At 40.5% G+C, this 14,723-nt stretch overlaps 1 protein-coding gene across 1 annotated transcript in view; it reads left to right on the top strand.

Moving 5' to 3' along the window:
* The window catches only part of ANKS6 (ankyrin repeat and sterile alpha motif domain containing 6), a 79,750-nt gene that overhangs the window by 16,630 nt on the left and 48,397 nt on the right, over nt 1–14,723 (top strand). The window contains exons 6-10 of the mRNA XM_029913364.1: nt 3,010–3,158; nt 7,449–7,656; nt 8,825–8,871; nt 10,237–10,440; nt 12,231–12,396. Of these exons, the coding sequence (XP_029769224.1) occupies nt 3,010–3,158; nt 7,449–7,656; nt 8,825–8,871; nt 10,237–10,440; nt 12,231–12,396 (774 nt within the window). The remainder of the gene's footprint in view (nt 1–3,009; nt 3,159–7,448; nt 7,657–8,824; nt 8,872–10,236; nt 10,441–12,230; nt 12,397–14,723) is intronic.

A 14,723-nucleotide genomic window follows, 5' to 3' on the forward strand; every position in this document is an offset into this window, starting at 1 on the left:
TTAAACGGTCAGATAGAAGTATACAGAAATTTATGGGTTATAACTTGTCCTGCTGCCTGATTTTTCAAGTGTGGTGTCAAAATGCAGTGTTTGTGTCACCAGTGTCTTTTCAGTGATGTTGAATTATGATGGCCCAAAGACACTCCTGTGACATCACTAAAAATATAGAGCAAAAATATAGAATAATTATGAAAGTGAAAGCTTCCATTTGCATAGATGGCTTAGTAACCAACAGTAAAGGGAAAGGAAAGAGAGGGTGCCATCATCTGGAAAGTGGTGAACTCCTGGGCAAATCTCTTTTTTTAGCTCTGTAAGATCGAGTAAAAGTCACATTTCAGCAGTCCAACATTTTTTTTTTTTTTAAAAACATCCTAGAAAGAAAGGAAAAAACACCTTAAATGAGGCTTTGGTAAAATGTTTTTAATGTGTTTCTATTAAGCTGTCAAATAAACCACTTTAGCTTACATTATTTGGCACTTTTCTGTTATTCTTACCTGTATCTGAACTGGCTTTTCTGAAGCCAAAGAATGCTGTTACTGATGGAATTAACCTTTGCTATCTCTATATTTCCTTCACTCCATCTGAGAGAGAGAATGAACGAACAGGCAGAGGACCTCTTTAAAAAAACCAACAAAAAAACAAGGAAGGTGAAAAAAACTGAACACTAAATAGTTCTTAGTTCTGGTATCACCAGTTGACTATCTAGTGTTGACTGGTAATCATTAGAGGTGTACTGACATCTTGATTGGACAGTGTTCCAAGCTATACTGTGGGTTATTGACAGTACATATCTGCCTGTGACATGTCGCAGTGTCACAGGCAAAAATGTAGAGAAAGAAAATTAATTCAGAAATGCTACTGCTTTGACAGGTCCTTGGCACTCGTGCTGATACAGTGTGGGCAGGGAGCAGAGAGGAGGACTGCAGCAGAAGCCTGGGTGATCTGCAGGCAGTTAAACACTCAAGCTCACAGATCCCAGTCAGCTGGCAGAGCACTTCCCACTCCATGATCTTTTCCATTCAGGGCATCACAACAGAGACTCCTTTTTCAGCTGTGTTCTCTAAAGTTTTCCACTATTGCAGCATCACTAGTGGGAGCTCTGGTATACACAAGGGACTGAAGGCTGTCAGTTCTTTAATCACTGACAAGTACCTGCACCTTCTCTGGATTGGAGCTCTCACTAGTAGAGCTGCACCCAGGGCAGCAATAGTGGGAAATTTTAGGGGGAAAAAAATCTACTGAAGTGTTTTTTCTTGTGGTGAATGTCAACTTGCAGAGTTCATGAAGGTTTCCGGTTTTCTACCCAGTCAGGCTACTGTGTAGGCCAGTTCTTTCCTTCTGAAAGTTTCTTCTGGTTCTGCTGGAAATAAAGTTTTAACGAACTTTTTTCCAGCATCAGCACTGCAAAGACACACCTATTTAGTTCCAAATACAAAATGTCCTTTTTCCCCCTAATAAGTCATGTTATTCCACTCCTTGTGCTTACTAACTCTGGACACTCAAGTATCCCTCCCAGCCACTGTCAAGTCTTCCACTAGTCCATCTCCCCTTAGATCATCCTGTCCCCTTCCACTGCAGCATGTAAAATAATCTGGGATGAGATCTTCAAAAGCACCTAAGTTAGCAAAACCAGTCCCATTGAATGTCCTAGCTCCCTTAGGTGTTCCTAATGCCTTTGGATCTTGTCTTTGTGACACGTTACTGCTCGGCAACCAAAGTGTGAGTGTACAGTGCACTAGTTTGCTGTGCAGTAACATCCCATATGGACACTGCTACAGTGCACAAAAGGTCCACAGTGCGCTTTGACATATGGCTCTTTGAAACAGCTGGCCACACAGTAACATAGACAAACCCTTAGACACTTTTGCAAATCCCATCTCTAACCCTTGTGTATTTCATTAAAAACTTTGGGGGAAATCCTGACCCCAGTGAAGTTAATATTAAAACTCCTGTTGTCTTCAGTGCTGTCACAGACCCACACTTTGTTTTTAGAACACTTATTGCCAGTATAAAATATTACTTTGCTAATGTATGTCTCGCTTGTGGTTTGTTCTCCTCTGTCATTCCCCTTTCATTCACTCCACTTTGTTTTTTTCTGCTTTGTGTCTTGGTGTATTCTCCATCATTTTCACTATCTTGTTTCCCATAGATTAATTTTTACACAGTGTTTAATGGCTTTTAAAATGTGCAATTTATTTTTTCTCTAGATTCATTATTGTAATTTTTTTTTGTCTCCCAGATACTTTTTTTGATTCTGTCTCACTCTTCAGCATTTTTTCTCTTCAGGAGTCTCTCTTTCTTTCCCTCATTTTGCCTTCTCATCTTCACCCTTATATTCATTCTTTCTTTCCTCTCCCTCTTTTTTCTGTTTTTTCCCTCCTTTCTTTCTTCCACTTCTTTTCAGTCTCTTTGTTGTTTAATTTGAGCATTGCTCTTCCCTCTGGAATTTGTCTTCAAACTTCCTATCTCCAGCCTATGCTCAAGGAAAGAGAAAAGAATATCCTTTCTCTCTGCTCTCTTCTTCTGTCTCAGGTGAGAAAAAGTAGCTTCTCGATGTTTTTCTTAGCCCCCATCAAGCAACTGTCAGGTTCATTTGTTAAAGTGCTCTTGATTCTGACTGAGCAGAGCGCTCTTCTTGCTGTTCAATACTCTTTAGTCTTGTTCTAGTGAATCAAGCACTGATAGTGCTTCTGTAGATTTGGTGATATAAGTACCACTGTGTAAGTCAGCAGCTCACTGAGCGCAGGGCCACCATTCAGTATTTGTGGTCAATCCACCTTTGTATCTGAATGTTATGGAAGTTTCACCTGGAGAAGAATAGAGAGGGAGGGGAAAACAGGGAGCCCTTGGCACCAGAACTTTAGACGTATGTGTCTGGTGCTGTTGCCTTACACTCTCATAGGATGCATAGGAGAAGCTTCAGCACATCAATCCTGGATATATATTTGAGATGAAGGGACATTTACAAGTAAAACAAAACAAAACAAAAACTAATTTTGTTTTCTCCAGACACAGAACTTGTACGTCAACTAGCATCAGCCTGCATGCAAGTAGACAAAGACAAGGGTAAGCAGAACAACAAATCATCTTTGCCCTGTTCTAGAAGTAGGCAATCTTTAAATACCCCGATGTTGCCAGATGACAAGGGAGGATTAAAGGTAAACAAATTTCATATGTACTCTCTCTTTGATGATTTCTGCATAAATAACAAATATACAATTTACTCTAAAGTATGAAGTGTGGAAAGTCACCACACGGAAGTGTTTTAGACCTAGGACATAACTAACATATTTGCTTTCTGCAAGCCAAGTATGCATTAGTCCTTTCTGATTTTCTAAGATGTGGATTGTGGTAGACTTTTTGGCTGCTGGAGTGGTGGTAAGGAGATGGGGTGGAACCGTTTCTTTAATTTTAGAGGACAGTTGATATAAGCACCCTTACAAAGAAACTTATTCCAGAGTGGGAAAAGTCACTGTGTAGTTAAGGTTATAACTGAGTTTCCATTTTAATCCTGATTTTAGTTCTCATTCTGAAAAAAGTTGTATTGGCCTAAAATTGGTTAGGTTACATCTACAGCCAAGTTAGAATTTTTCTACAGCATTCAAAGTGAATGGGATATGGGGTTTAATTAGTATTGTGAGCGAAAGAGGGGGATGTGGGCTGCTCTTATGTTGACAGTAAAATCAGTTTGCTTCACTGCAGAGTTTGCAGCTCCAGCTCTGCCCATCCCCTCTCTGCCAGAGGAAGAGGCTGGGACAGGGCAGAGGTGTAACAGTAGGGAGCACCAGAGCACTGCTCCATGCTCTGCAATAGAGGGAACTGATCTAAGTGTCAGTGCTGGGCCAGCTATTTGGCTCCAAAGCTCAGGGCTCATGTGAGGAAAGGAGTCCCTGCCCTGAAAAAAAGGAGACATTAGCAGAGTTCATCTCTGAGAGTGGTGTCAGATCTACATTTCATCCTCTTTCTGTGGTCTCACCTGCTGCATCATGGGTAAGGTGATGGGACCATTCCGACAGCCCCTCCATACTGTCCCCCCATAACTTTCCCAGGGGTTAGAGTTGTGATTTCTCTCCTCCCAGGTAGTGCTGTATTCCCTTTGCCTGGAACTGCAGGTGAGTCACCAGCTGGGGGAAGCTGTTAGAGGAGCTGGGCTGGCACTACAGCACTAAAGTTAGTTTTAGAGGCAAGGTGTCCATGTGCCTGACAGCTGAAGGTGCTGTAGGAGGAATATTGATACCAGCTCCACTCCTCCAGCAGTATGCAGGATAGGGCTGAATGCTGCATTCCTTACAGACCCTCAGCTTCTAGCTCCTCCCTCTCTTTGTTCCCTCCAGGCTCCCTGCTAGGCTCTGAGGGGGCAGGGAGAGGAAGAAAGCAGGTGGTAGCGGCAGCTCCATCAAGAATGGAGATCTCAGCTCTATTATATAATGGAGTCTGTGCACTCATGTTTGCATTCCATGCAGGGATCAGAATAGACTCTCGAAGATGAAGAGTATAACTAGGAGCTCTTTGAGTGGGACCCAGGATCCCAATATGGTTGCAGAGGAGGCAGCTAAGCTGGGTTGGTAAAAGGAGGAACCTCAGGGTGAAGGGCCTTCTGCATCAGATATGCAGCTTTCTATTGTAAAATGTATTGACGAAGGCTAAGTTTTGTAGGCTGGTGAAATATGGATTCCATCAAATGGCTCCTGCAAAATTTGGGAAGCACAATTATTTAACTACCTCAGTATCTGGTGCATTGGCCGTCTGGATCACATGCTGCTGTAATGCACTATTGCCCTGCAGACTTCACCACAACGGCACTGATTGAATATTTCATTCCCCAAATGAGACTCAGCTGATTGGTAATTATCCAGAACAGCTGTCTTTCACAGAGCAATTCCCATTTTTTTGCAGAATAAGGGGAGCTCTCATACTTGTGATCTGGTACTGTAGTACTGCACTACAGAGCAGACACTTTATCCTGAAGTTACATAGCCGCTGCAGTTTAGCCCAGGTTTCAAGAACAATTCTGCCCCGCCAGCCTGTGGTTGTGTGCCAAACCCACAAGTGGCATGCCATCTACAGAAGATCTGCGAATAGCGTATAAGGCCATCTACTCATACCCCAACCACCACTGCTTACCTGTTGTTACATGAATGCTCTGAATTGCTGGTCTTGGCTCTTTCTTGCCAGAGTTACTCTCAGAACAACCACCACTGCCATCTTGCCACTCACTTTCAGGGACCTTGCTGAGCAAGGAACGAGAACAGAGCTTTCATCCTGGCTTCCATTTTTGAGGAAAAGGACAGGAAACGGTGCTGGCACCAGGGGATTAACGGGATTTACCCCCAGAGAATTATGGGAGTTTGACTTCTCTTCTGAGTTTTGAGAACTTCAGGTAGCTGTACTGGAACTGCAGAGAAGGTAGACAGAGGGCAGATGGACTGCACTGGTGTAGTATAGTGATAGTGTTGATGTGAGACAAAGCTGTACCTGAAACAGCCTGGCTAATATGGACATGGTACACTGTAGATACTCACAGAGGAGCCATCCCACCAATTTAATTCCCAATTGTTCAGTTATCCCATGTAGGCAAGGCCTTTGGAAGATGTTAATAACTGCACAATATTGCTCATTATGTTGCTGTGTAATGTACCTTATGAAAATAAAATTATTCACTTACCATCAAGTGATGTACTTTGACCCAGTACCTCCTCTCGTTGTCCTTGTAACAGTGACCAGGCTAAAACTGCCCAGATCTGCAGGATCCACAGTAGTCAGAGAAAGCTAGGCGTCACCGCTTCTCCTAGTGTCTCTGAACTGTCGTATCCTGTTCATCAGGTCCCCAGCTTACTACAAAAAACTCTGTAGGGTTTGCCTTGAAGCTCCAGTCCTTTCAATCCTTTTGCAAGCACCAATAAAAGTATATGGATGTTGGTAGAAAAAGTATTAAAATACAATCAGAGCCGTCCCTGGGGTAGGGCAAATCGGGGCGACTGCTCCGAGCCCTGCGCTTTGGGAGGCCCTGCTGTCCAGTGCGATTGGCCGGCGAGGTCAGTCCCTGAAGAGACGAATCCGTGACTTCCACCCCCGGTCCCGCACCCCCTTAGGGATGGCCCTGTCTACCATAATAAGTTCCTTTGCTCAAGAAGTACAAAGAATTTTTTAAAAATAGGTAATACGCATCCCAGTTTCATCAACCTTGTGCTCTAATGCAAAACCTTAACAGCGATCTGTGTACTGTTAAAATAGAATAACTTTACACACATATTGATGTTATGATAGTAAGATGTGCTAGATCTTGATACTGGAGAGCATGACGTTAGAGTATGAAGTTGTGAGTTAATTGGAAGATTAAATACTTAGCACTGTAGTTTTAAAACTTCCCAGCCAAAGTACCTGAGTAAATGCACATGCTTTGCTTTCACAGACAACTTGACTATAGTGGGGGAAAAATATGGAAAACTATTGACTAGGTGCAAAAATTGACAAGAGGTAAATCTCATCCCTTCAAATTCACAATTTGACAATGAATTTCCTGTGATAGAAAAAATGTGGGGGGAGACAGGGATAGATTTTAAAATGGAGCTTGAAAATTCATTCATTCATTAATTCATTTAGATGTATTCTTCTTCAGTGTAGCTTTATATACCTTATATTTTATAATATGTTAAATTAGTTTTACTTTTTACTAATTTAAAAATACTTTAAATCAAATGTTCATGTTAACACAAACAAACCTGTAATTTTTTTATACATCTATATTATCTATATCTACCTGTATCCGTACATATAGCTGCAATTCAGTCTAGGGCAGAGGTTCCCAAACTTTTCTTATTGTGTAACCCCTTCCAGATCTACTAGCTGCCCATGTAACCCTCATCACTGATACTTTGTGTGTTCTTCTTAACACCACATGTCTTTAGCCATCTATCCATATTTCACTGTTACATACAGATATAGTTATAGTGCTACGTATACAACCAAAAACAAACCCCCTGACTAAGTTCTGAGTTCAGACTGGACAGTTGCTGGGCAACTGAACCCGCACTATACAGTGATTAGAGGTGAAGGCTCTGTACGTCAGCGTCTCTGTGTATCTGTGCTCTCATTGGTACATCTTGAAGGAAATTAACTACCATATTTTATATAACAAATTCCCATGGAGTTTTAAAGCTTCATCTGAGTAATCTATTATGAAAATGCAATAAATAAAATAATTAATAGATAAAATCCAGCATTACACAATTTCTCCTGTGTACCCCCCAGTGATGTCTTGCGTACCCCCAGGGGAACCCCTGGTCTAAGGTATCGGGTGACATTGGTAAACTGCTCTAATGTCAACTCTTGTAGTATATCACTAAAACTCCTTGCCAGAATTATAGCTTTGTGTGAAACTGAATTAATGTAACATTTCTTTTACTTATATGTTAGAACAAAGTTGTCCTGTCTTCTCATCCCCCTAGTCATGGTGGAGCAGGATGTCCAATAGATTCCGTAAGCTGAAGTTAACCCAAACATTGCGTCATGGATTTTCCACCAGTCAGTCTGTGCCTTTTACTGATGAGCCCGAATCATCTCTGAATTCCACAATAAAAGCCACTTCACAGCCTGATGTGAACAACTCTGGAAACTGTGATGCTGCAACAGCTTGGACCACAAATATCAAAGCTAGTGGTAAAGTCAGAACTGCTTATATGATATATGGGAAGTGTTTTATCATCTGGTAGTTTACATGGTACCATATTTAATGTAATGCATTTGCTACAGATGAAAACATGTAATAAGTATGCAGTATATGGAAAGAGACTGCACAGAGAGTTTATTTTATCAGACTTCTACTGTTTTTGGTTAGTGATTGCTGCTGAACAATAATTAGCATCACCCAGGAAGGAAGCTGCTTAATATCATGTATGCCATTATTGTGTGCTAGAAAATACCCTTGAAATGGGCAGTAGATTCATATTAGAGAAAGAAGGTGGGTGAGTAATATTTTTTATTGGACCAACTTCTGTTGGTGAGAGAGACAAGCTTTTGAGCTACACAGAGCTTTTCTTCAGGTCTGGGAAAGGTACTAAGAGCGTCACAACTAACTACAAGATCGAACAGATAATTTAGCACAGTGGTTCTCAGCCAGGGGTACATGTACCTCTGGCGGCACGCAGAGGTCTTCCCAGGGGTACATCAACTCGTCTAGATATTTGCCTAGTTTTACAGCAGGCTACATAAAGAGCACTAGCGAAGTCAGTACAGACTAAAATTTCACACAGACAATATACTCTATATACTATACACTGAAATGTCAGTACAATATTTATATTACAATTGATTTATTTTATAATTATATGGTAAAAATGAGAAAGTCAGCAATTTTTCAGTAATAGTGTGCTATGACACTTTTGTATTTTTATGTCTGATTTTGTAAGCAACTGGTTTTTAAGTGAGATGAAACTTGGGGGTGGTACGCAAGGCAAATCAGACTCCTGAAAGGGGTACAGTCATCTGTAAAGGTTGAGAGCCATTGGGCTTAGCATAAGTAGTTAGCACATATTCTAAGGGAATATTCAAGGTGAATTGGCCTGTTAACATCCCTGTTAGTCATAGAACAAAAAGAGGGGTTAGTGGGTTTGAACCCTGCAGTTTATAATGTAAAATATTAAAACAACAGTGGCCCAAATTCATCTTGGGTACGTTGCCAGGGAAGTCAATGAAGTTGCATGAGGGATAAATTTATGCCATTGTATTTACTGAGTGAAACTGTTGTGGTATACAATACATTTGTCAAAGTTATCCTTAGGAATAAGCATTTGGAGTTTTTAAATATCCTTTATGTGTTTTTCAGGTGTATGCACAAGAGCAGGAAAGGATGATGAATTATTGACAACCATGGTATGTTACAGTGCTGTCAATGTGTTTAACACTGAATAGAACGTCATGCAACTCCCACTCAATCATATTTACAATCCAAATTAGACTGGCAGCACAGTTCACTCATATTATCATACAAATGATACAGTGTCCCCATTAGTAAAAGAAATAGCATTTGCTGATGATCACTGGACAGTTGTATCCAAACTGCTGTATTTTTTCTCTTTAGTGAGAACAGGAAATAACTGCAATATTGCAGGTGGTATGGATTGGTAACTCTTGTTAAATATTGACTTTTATAGCAAGTACCATCCATTGGTTGATGAATGGACTTCTTATGGTCAATAATGACTTAAAAAGAGATCACTTGGTTAGTTGGTTTATTGCTGAAAAGCCACATGAAGTATTGTATTTTGAGGAAGAATTTGAATGTAGTAAGAGAGATGTCTTGGCAAAGAAATGTAGGGGATGTAACTCAGACTTATTTCACAATCATTTACATGAATGAATATGTTCTGTTAGATAAAAAGGTAAGCTATAGTAAAATTCACGATGAACAAGGCATTGTGCATTTTCAGCAATTTTTAACCTATCTCAAAACCTTCACTTTTTGGAGAAAGTTACAAAGAAGGTATAATATAGATTCCTCCTCTCCTTTGTTATACTCCAGCTTCAGATTCTGTTATAGCCTAGAGACTGCATTATCTTCAGTTGATAACCTCCTCTTGGCAATTGTAAAAGATCAAAATACCCATGTTGATTTCATTAGATCTTAGAGAATCATTTATTTGATATGAGGGACAATGTGTTGTTGACTGAGGGAACTGGGGTAGAAAAGAACTTCAGTTTTTCTTCTTATTCTTTTCCAGGAGAACCCAAAGGGACAGAGTAAGCAATTGTTCATTCTTTCCCAGGGTCTCATCTGGGAACCCACAGAGTTTTTATCTTGTCACTCCTCCTGTTTATCATTTGGAAGTGACTAACTAACTAACTAACACTCCTGTTGACTTCACTGGGAGCCAGGATTAGGCCCAAAGGAAGGAATGATATAGATTTATACTTAACAGGGCAACTTGCACCATTTAAGGGAGCCAAGTTCAGTATATTACATACGCAGGGTTTATGATCACAGCTTTAATGGTCATTTGCATTGCTTCTGTTTGTTATTCTGTATTGTATATCTTCAAAGATGTTTATGTCTAGATTAAATTGTTCTTTTGCCTGTTTAAAATACCCTTACTCCCCCACCATCCTTTTATTCTGACAATGTATATTAAAATATTAAAAGTCTTCCATTCTCTACATAGCTTCATTTCCTATTTTAAATGCATATAATTAGAGTAAAATAAATCCTTCTAAAAAGAGGTAATTTCTTTTTCTTCTCAGTTAAGAAGTGGTGCTCCATTTACTAGGCTACCTAGTGATAAACTGAAAGCAGTTATTCCTCCTTTCTTACCTCCTTCAAGTTTTGAGCTGTGGAATTCTGACCGAACACGAATGAACAAAGGTGGCAAGACTGAACAGATGAGGACTGCCTTGCCACAGCGCGGGATCAAACATGATTTTAACAGCAGTGCAAATTCTGACATAGTAAGTGAATGCATTGTACAACAAAATATTGTATATTGTTACCTCCAGGAAATTTTGGTTGATAAGACACAGTGGTTTGATAGCTGTCCCTCAAACTGATGGTCCTCTTGGATTCTTGCAACATGTAGCTGTGAGAAGATCTTGCAGAATCATGTATTTTCCATTGCAAGTTTTTTTTTAATTTCCATATCTTTAGAATGGTTTGTCCCTGTAAACTCAGCTACTCAGGAAGAATATACTTCCCTAAGAAGAGAAGCATAAGTAGAGTAAGAGCGTGCATGCCACACTTTTCCTTGAATACTATAAGCTTCAGCACTAAGATGTATGAGGCCCTGGGTTCATTCCCCAGCATTTCCACCAAGGGGGGAGGGATAGCTCTGTGGTTTGAGCATTGGCCTGCTAAACCCAGGGTTGTGAGTTCAATCCTTGAGGGGGCCATTTAGGGATCTGGGTCAAAAATCTGTCTGGGGATTGGTCTTGCTTTGAGCAGGGCGTTAGACTAGATGACCTCCTGAGGTCCCTTCCAACCCTGATATTCTATGATTCTATGATGGGTTTGTCACAAACTGCTGAGGTGATCATAGATTCCAAGTGAGATGGTTTAGTCCTCAAAGTAAGCCTCCTGGGTGTATCAGAGCAGGGGTACTTTGAGTTGGAAGTGAGTTCAAGAAGGAAAGAGGGGGAGAAAAACAACTGAACTGAAAGAAAACAAATCAGTTACCTATAAGTCAGTCATCATAAAGATGACAGCAGCATGAGTGGATAATGTGTGGAGGGAGCAAAGCAGAAGAGGGCCAAGTATGGAGTCGGGGAGGCATTCACTCAAGGGCTAGAGGAGTGGAGAAGGACCCACCAAACCAGAGACTGAAGGAGCAATCAGACAGGTAGGAGAACCACCATAAGAGGACATAACTGCAAAAGCCACTGGAAGATGGGATTTCAAGGAGTAAGGAGTGGATGTTGATGTAAAAGAGTTCAAGGAGGATGTAGATGGAGTTAAATTAAAATAAATAAATTAATGGAGATATCCTATCTCCTAGAACTGGAAGGGACCTTGAAAGGTCATTGAGTCCAGCCCCCTGCCTTCACTAGCAGGAACAAGTACTGATTTTGCCCCAGATCTCTAAGTGGCCCCCTCAAGGATTGAACTCACAACCCTGGGTTTAGCAGACCAATGCTCAAACCACTGAGCTATCCCTCCCCGCAAAAGCTCTGCACTATTCCCACACTGGGAATTGAACCCGGGCCACCTGGGTGAAAACCAGAGGCTTTAGGATTTGGCCAGAAAATCATTAGAGCCTTTAGTGAGAACACTTGCTGTGGAATGAAAAAAGGCTGAAGTGGGATTAAAGAGGGTTGAGAATGGAGTCGGAAGAGAGCAGTAGTTGTAGTTTAGTTAGTATGGAGGGGCAAAGGGATGGTAGAGAAGCAGGTAGTGAGCCCAAGCGTGTTTTTATAAGATGGGGGAAACTAGAGCAGGACTTCGTATTAGATAAATTTTACATGTGATTTTATGTACTGATCGTGAGACTTTGTATTGCTCATGTTATACTGATGACATTTTTATTCAAAAATCAGAGAAAGAGGACTATTTTTATATTATTACTTTATTCCTTGTTGAATTAGGATTTTGTAATGTTCAAGAAAATAATCATATTCATTTCTGATATCTATTTTGATCCTCAGAGAAAGTCTATCCTTTATGGTAAGTAAAATTGTGTTTAAAGCTTTATCTGCCATTTCTTCAAGAAAGAAATGAAAAAAGGTGTATATATTTCTTGCTCTTTTAGACATCTGTTACCAAAGGTACTAGACCGGTCAAATTGCCAACCTTTGCAAGAAGACCTGCTTCTCCCTCAAATTCAAGCAACTTCAACCACTCGCCGCACTCTTCTGGTGGATCCAACAACATCGCTGGAATTAACAGACATGGTGGAGAACTCCATAATAGATCAGGTGGATATATTTTTTTTAATTTCATATATAAAAATCATGAAGACAGATTCAGCCAGGTAATCTAAATTCACAGGTAAGGTAGAAATTACACAAGTGCTTGCAAAGTGCCATTAACTTTGTTGGAACAGGAACCACAGACAGTCACAGTAGGGGACTAAGAGCCCAGTCATGCATTTGGAACCACAGAAGCTGACCCTGCATCTGAGGAACCTCAGTGACTTTAATCGGGGTACATCCATACAGCTTAGATTGCAGGAGTGGGTATGCTGTCCTAAAGGACGCGTTTCTACCTTAATATTTCTTTCATGAATTTTAGTCTTTTTTTCATGTATCACTTCTTTCTGGTTGAATTTTTTTTAATTAAAAGAAACAAAAATCAAATCACCAGCATTCATGCCATGCCTATCCAAAAGAAGACATTTCAGGCATAAAACCTATTAAAAATACATGTCTGCTTTATCCCATTTTCGTATATATTATGGTAGAGACTTTCATAGCATGATCGCATAACATTGGATAATGTAAGCTACTGAAATTGAAAAATATTTATTGTGTAAGTATGGGTTAAGTCTGTGGAGGAACATACGTATTTCATAAAGCAATTGTGGTAATTTTAACATGCCAGAAAAGATTTTGACTTCAAAACCTGTTGTAGCAGTTTAACATGTGACAGGTTCCCAAAACATAGAACAAAAGATCATATCACTGAGAAATGTATTTGATACACATCACTGGAAAGAATCTAAAGATTAAACAATTTTCTAAATATAAAGAAATATATTTGTAATATTTTGACACAGAACAGAGGTTACTGGCACCTGTCAGTCCTCCCAAGGGCATGAACCTGTCTGGAGCCACCTGAGGATTCTTTACTGATTATCTCAAAAAGAGCTACATTAACTAGCAAGTATCACTAGGTGAAATTCTTTGGCCACTGTTATGCAGGAGGTCAGACTGGATGATCGCAATACTGCTTTCTCCTCTTGAAATCCATAAAATTAATACTCCTTTTGTCTGCCATTTTCCTCCCCAGTTCAATGGGATTATATTATTGCAGCTGTAGACTGGGAGTTTTTTCCATGTATTTTCATCTTGAATGTAAAAGGTGTTTTTCACCAAGAGGGGAATAAATGCATTTTAATCAGAATTGCTAGGGATTTCAGATCCAGGGTGGATAGAAACACCCCTTTCATTCTACACATAGATCAGAAACCACTTCAGCTCATGGTGGAAAAGAGATGAATCATCCTTTTCCATTGCATCAAGCATTGGCCACCCCAGGTCCTCATGAACTGTTGCTGGTTCAGATAAAGTCTAGCCTTACTAGGGGGATGCTATGATTTTTGCGTTCAACAACAGATGGTCTCTGGACATTTTGGGGCTGTTTTAGAGTTTTCTCCTCATCTACCAAATATATTTTATTATTTGTACTAGGGTACTGCCTAGAGTCCCTAATCAGGATTGGGGACCCCATTAAGCTAGGTAGTGCACACAAATTAAAAGATGGTCACTGCCCCAAAGAGTTTACAGTGTAAACCCCCAACCGTGGGATGAAAGATACCCTCTGTAACTCTGCAATGTTACTGCCACTGCCCAAATTCTTCTGACAGCAGCATCTACTCCCCATATTTTATTATCACCTGAGAATTAGATGGGCTTCTCCCTATGCTGTACCTCTCCCCACCCAATCTGCTGAGCCAGAAAACTAATGTATGGATGGGAGTCTAGCAGCCCTATTCCAGTAGATCTCTGTTCAGTTGATTTAATAGGATGTATCGCCTCACAAACACAAAAGTGGCCCCCATATACCTACCTGGAGGCCACCAACAGGATCCCCAAGGGGCTGGCCTATAAAAGGTCTCCCACCTTGGGGAAGAGAAGACCAGGAGCAGCAGAGTGTTAGAAACAACATGGATGTGTTTCAGAAGCCCAGCGACCTGGTGGGTTCATCAGAAACATCTGAGTGATTTTCCTGTCTGCAGGCAGTGCCCCTCAGTAGGATTTGAGGAAATACTTGCAACTAAAAATGTGTTTCTGTCATCATCTCAATCACTTTGCTTACATGCATCTCTTTTCTCCTCACTTCATTTGTATCTTTTCATATTAAGAAATTCTTCAGGTTCAATTCTGGCTCTGTTAAAACCAGTGAAAATTTTGTCACTAATTTTCATATATCCAGAATTTCACCCTATGTCTTCATAGGGCCCCTCACACAGTAAGACCCTGTTACAGGGAAAGCTGGTCCTTTAAGGAGAATTTAGGCCCATCTCTCACCAGTGCCTAATTTTGTGCTGAATCATGGGACTTCAAGTCCAGGGAGCATTAAC

The sequence above is a fragment of the Terrapene carolina genome, unplaced genomic scaffold (assembly GCF_002925995.2).
Source record: "Terrapene carolina triunguis isolate 2854851 unplaced genomic scaffold, T_m_triunguis-2.0 Scaffold613, whole genome shotgun sequence".
In the NCBI taxonomy this organism is placed as follows: Eukaryota; Metazoa; Chordata; order Testudines; family Emydidae; genus Terrapene; species Terrapene triunguis.